The sequence below is a fragment of the Rhamphochromis sp. 'chilingali' genome (assembly GCF_963969265.1).
Source record: "Rhamphochromis sp. 'chilingali' genome assembly, chromosome: 1".
Classification (NCBI taxonomy): Eukaryota; Metazoa; Chordata; class Actinopteri; order Cichliformes; family Cichlidae; genus Rhamphochromis; species Rhamphochromis sp. 'chilingali'.
In genome coordinates, this window is record NC_137929.1 from 51,436,970 (window position 1) to 51,441,938 (window position 4,969).

General features: G+C 37.9%; 1 protein-coding gene across 1 annotated transcript; it reads left to right on the forward strand.

Moving 5' to 3' along the window:
• The first annotated feature begins 777 nt into the window (after positions 1–777).
• Positions 778–2,728, forward strand: LOC308406017 (ladderlectin-like). Its single transcript, XM_080896825.1, has 6 exons — positions 778–835; positions 930–1,007; positions 1,395–1,504; positions 1,605–1,739; positions 2,026–2,137; positions 2,477–2,728. Exons 2-6 carry the CDS (start codon positions 947–949, stop codon positions 2,542–2,544), a joined length of 486 nt encoding a protein of 161 aa, XP_080752951.1. The 5' UTR covers positions 778–835; positions 930–946; the 3' UTR covers positions 2,545–2,728.
• Positions 2,729–4,969: the final 2,241 nt, after the last annotated feature.

Below are 4,969 nucleotides of genomic sequence, written 5' to 3' on the forward strand. Positions count from 1 at the left end.
CCCCATGTGGGGCTACACCAGATCCTTGCTCCAATGGTCAGGGTGGTCAGGACCCAGTCTATTGTTGCATCCGTACCTGACTACTGTCCATCTAACCTCTGCACCCACACTCTCCCAGGGTAAGGGAATCCTCCAGTCACCAGAGGAAGCAGCTGAGTTCAACCCCTGACTATGCATCCAGAGCTGTCAGAGTATTCAGAACACCTAGAGTTCCCAAGGTACTGTAGGAGAAATATCAAATGACAAACACAGACTCAGCAGATACGTAAAGCTTCATTTTATCTTGCAAGAGGACTAACAGCATTCAGAGTCTATGCAGAAACCTGAATTGGGGAAGTCTGTCACTCTTTTATATATTTCTCCTTCCTAGATGAAAATCATTGTTCATTGGTGTACTAATAGACAATCTAATGACTTTTATTTTACATGGAAGTCATTCCTAACTGTCCTTTTCTGTCTCATTTTCCAATTGGCAGAAGAAAAAAGAAACATACTGTTGGCATGTTTTGCCAACAGTATGTGTGGATAATGATGAGTAAAGGACAAAAAAAAAACACTCTGACTCAAAGATCAGGTGATGTATCTTATTGTTGAGTCAATGTGCATAATTAAACAGCAGTGGAATTTTATCTGGGTGGAGGTAGAAAGGTTGTTATAAAGTGAAATGCGAGAAAGCATGGAGCTAAAATAAATAACAGTGTATTTTTAGTGTGTTTGTTCCTGGTTTGGAGTTAAGATCCAGAAACAGTATATAAGTGCTGGTGTCAGGTTTGATCAGCACCACCACACTTGAAGGCTGAAGTTACAAGCTGATGCTGATAAGAAGGAAGATAAGGTATTATATCAAAGGCTTGTTGGAAACTGTCAAATTACTGTCTATCTTTTCTTTAATAAACTAACAGCCACTTTAAATTTTCTGATTTGTGTAGAGATACTAAACATCACCATGAAGCTGCTGACTGTGTGTACACTTCTGTGCGCAATGGTGGCTCTGGGCACTGCTGCTAGTGAGTATTCCAGTATGCTGTGCATCATCTATACATCTTATGCATGAATATATTAAACTGAAAATGAATGACCAAAATCAACATTTGCTGATGTAATTTGTTTAGCACGTCGGGGTAAAGTGGCCAGTAATGGGACAGAGGCATTAATTCCAGCAGGTCACCCAAACTAATCACATTTTTATCATTCTGAACAGAAGAAAGAGTACATCAGCTTTCCTCTGCCAGTTTTTATAAATTGTTTTTTCATGTATGATGGACAAGTACATTTATAGCTAAAAAAAAAAAAAAGTTAATCTTTAACACTTAAACATATTTTTCATGAATTTATATTTTAACATTTTTTTTCTTATACAGTAAAGTAACTCAATAATCTTTGATTGCCTTCAGGACGACATCATGTTGAGAAGAGAGCAGCATCTTGTCCAGGTGGCTGGACTCAGTATGGGAATCGATGCTTTCTCTACAATCACAATCAAATGACTTGGGCTCAGGCGCAGGTAAAGGCAGTGGTCTAAATTTATCATTTATTCTTTGTGAAATCTTAAATCTTTCTGTTTACGTTGTCATTTCTATGAACTCTGTTGATTTCCATTGTAGAGAATCTGCCTAAACTTGAATGCAAACCTGGCATCTGTACACAGCTACGACGAGTATCAGTTCATTCGAGGCGTCATATCTAGTGCCACTCATGAAAGTGGACTAACATGGATTGGTGGCTCAGATGGTCAACAGGTATAATTTCACTTATCATTATTCAGATGACCCTTCCCCATTAGCAAACACTTGGTGACAGAGGGGAAGAAAAACATCTTTTAACAGAAAGAAACCTGAGGCAGAACCAGGCTCAGGGATTAGCACACATCTGCAGTAGATAAGGAGGTCTTTAAGATCAGATGGGATCTGATTTTTCAAGACTTTTAAATTCATTCTTGATAGTATTGTCTATAACTGCACATTTAGAACTTGGAACTGTAGCTTAATTTTAAGTGTATTCTGGTCTGTTTTTTCTGTTTTCTAGGAGGGTTACTGGTTTTGGATCGATGGAACCTCTTTCACATTTACGCAGTGGTGTCGGGGAGAACCTAACAACTATAGGGGAAACGAGCATTGCTTGCTGGTGAATTTTTCAGGTAAACCTTCTGTGAAATCCCTAAAAGTACGATGTATGAGCACTGTAAATGTTAAAGAAAAAAAGAAACAATACCCACAATTCCCCAAATAATTTTTATGCATTTAATGTGACAAACAGTAATGTGTGACAGAAATGTAAAACAAGTAGTGTCATTTATTTTTAACAAAGACAACAGTTCAATTTTTTATCATATTGAATATTTACATAGTGTTTTGATGCAGCAGTAAACACATGTATGCATCAGGTGCTACTGTTATACAGAACAAAATATTTAGATTAGTAATCATTTCTCCTTGTGATTATGATTTCAGTTCATTCTGATTTTATCTACTTACAGGAAGCAAGTGTTGGAATGATGGGACATGTGACAGCCAATTCCCATTTATTTGTGCCAAGGCCATCTGATGATTCCTGGGCTGTGATGAAGGTGTGGCCCACCTGACGACAAAGCAAATACTCTAATATATCACAATAAGAATCTGGTTCTGATTTGATTTACTTCTTTTCTTTTACTGTAATGCTGCATAAGGAATGAAGCGACACGTGACATAAACTGGAGGAGCTCTTTTATCAGGAGCAAATTGCATGTGTACATGAAAGAATGCTTTTAGCAAAACTTTGTTTCCCAGAATGAATTGTTATTTCTCATCTTCTTCATCATTAAAATCTTAAGCATTGAATCAAACTGGTCTGTGCATTTAAATGCTTAATACTGATGAGTGTACTCTTAAATTTCACATATATCTGTACTGTAAAATCTAACTAGTTCTCTGAGCTCAAAAAAAACCCAAACATATGCAAACGTGTTGCCTAGAAAAAAAACTAACACTTACTTAAGATGACTAAGTTAGGACAACTTAATCATTGTGAGTACAAAGGACCAGAGATGACTTTTTTTTTTCCCGAGTGAGCAATACTAATTGTTTAACCACTGAAAAAGATTTCAAATTTAAAAAAATATATTTTGTGGTAGCTTACTAGTTTCAATTTTGCTTATGTTTTATCATCCTTGAACTTGAGATTTGTAGTAGAACACTTGAACACTATAAACACTATAAGTATAGCTCAGAAAAATTAACAGCACTTCTTGTAATGCAGTTAAACTCAGTCCAACTGTGATTTTCAAATGCAAAAAAGTATATCAGTAAACATCCTGGACACTGTTCTGCTGAATAACAAACAAGTATATTCCTACTATTGTAGCTTGTGCTATTTAATAATACCTAAAAAAATATTAAATTGGCATTTGCATATCTTTTGTTACACAATTTAAAACTTTAAAAAAAACCTTTAAAGTATTTCTCACCCTCATGCACTAGCTCAGGGTCCCTCGACACTGCAGAATGCTAAAAGAAAAAGTTATTGTGTGGAAAAATTAAAGAAATGATAAGCTGTCAGCTGACCATAGTTGGTTTTAGTACACAAATATTGGCTTGACTGTGTATCTGGTGGGGCCAGGAACCATTTTGACAAAATTAGCAGCACTAAGTCTACCCTGTTGTTGGAGTTGCGCAAGGGACCGTGATATCTTTCCATTCTGAAAGGAACTGTGTCTGCTGGTGCTTGAGAGGCAACAGCAGGGCCACCACTGTTATTCTTATCACATGAGAATGAATCAAAATCAGGGTCCTTCTCAACACAATCCTCTGTCTCTGACACATTCTCCTCTGTGTCACTTTGACCGTCAAAGAGTTGTGCCAAAACCTCACTGACAGTAAAGCTTTTCCCAGAGGACATTTTTTTAGAGAGCATACAGATTGCAAAGTACACAGTGCGAGTAATGATTTAGATAGAAGGCTCCCTTATTTGGCTTTAGCTGTCAATGTCCTTGCTGAAAATTCCTGCCCACATTCCCCCTCACAAGAAATATCCACTCTGATACTTGGATGTGAACAACTCGCAAGCCACACTGTGGCAAATATCATAGTCCTCATGGGAATGTTGTTGGAGGCTGTGGAGAGCCGGTCCAGCCATCGCCTGCAGCTTCACTGCTTCCGCTGGCGGCTCTGGAGAGCCCTTGGTTCTTCTTACCTTGCCTTTCCCGTGTTCTGTGTGTTTTTTCCAGTCAGTCATGTCTCAGTGTCATGTCTGCGTTTCCATGTCTGTCTTGAATTTCCTGTTTTACTTTAACAGTCATGTGTGAGTGTATTCGGTTTTAAGCCCTCGCTGTCTTGTCTCATCAGATTTGGTTCAGACTAAGTTAGGGCAAGTTGTTCATTATGAGTACATGATATTAAGATAACTTGATTTTTCTGACTGAGCAATACTAAAGGAATTAGTTCCCCTGACATAACATTTTTTAATGTAACTGTCATGGTTCTAGGTCATTTTGACCCAGCATTTTCAGTTTCTTGTATTTTTGTATTTATCTGTATTATGGTTTATGTTCTGATTCTTTAGTTATCTGAATATTATAATTCTATGTTTCAGTTTGTTGTGGTTTAGGGTTTTGTTTTTAGGTTTTGTGTCTTGTGCCCTCGTGTTTAGTGTAGGTTTAGTTCAGTGTCAAGTCTGTGTCTGAATTGTTTCTTGTTTCCTATTTTACTTTGAAGGTCCATGTCTTATTTCATTGTATTCAGTTTTGCTTCCCCCCGTCTTGTCAGGCTTATCAGGTCCAGCTGTGTTCCCCACCTGTGTGTAATCTCCCTGTGTTCTTCTGCGTGTATTTAAGTCGTGCCTACTTTTGTGCTGATTGCTGGTCTGTCTGTGTATCAACCGTGTGTTCTCCCTGCTGTCAGCCTTCATGTGCCATCGCCCACCTTCCTTTGTGTTCAGGTTTGCTGTTTAGTAGTGACGGGCAGATGAAGCTTCATGAAGCACTGAAACTTTT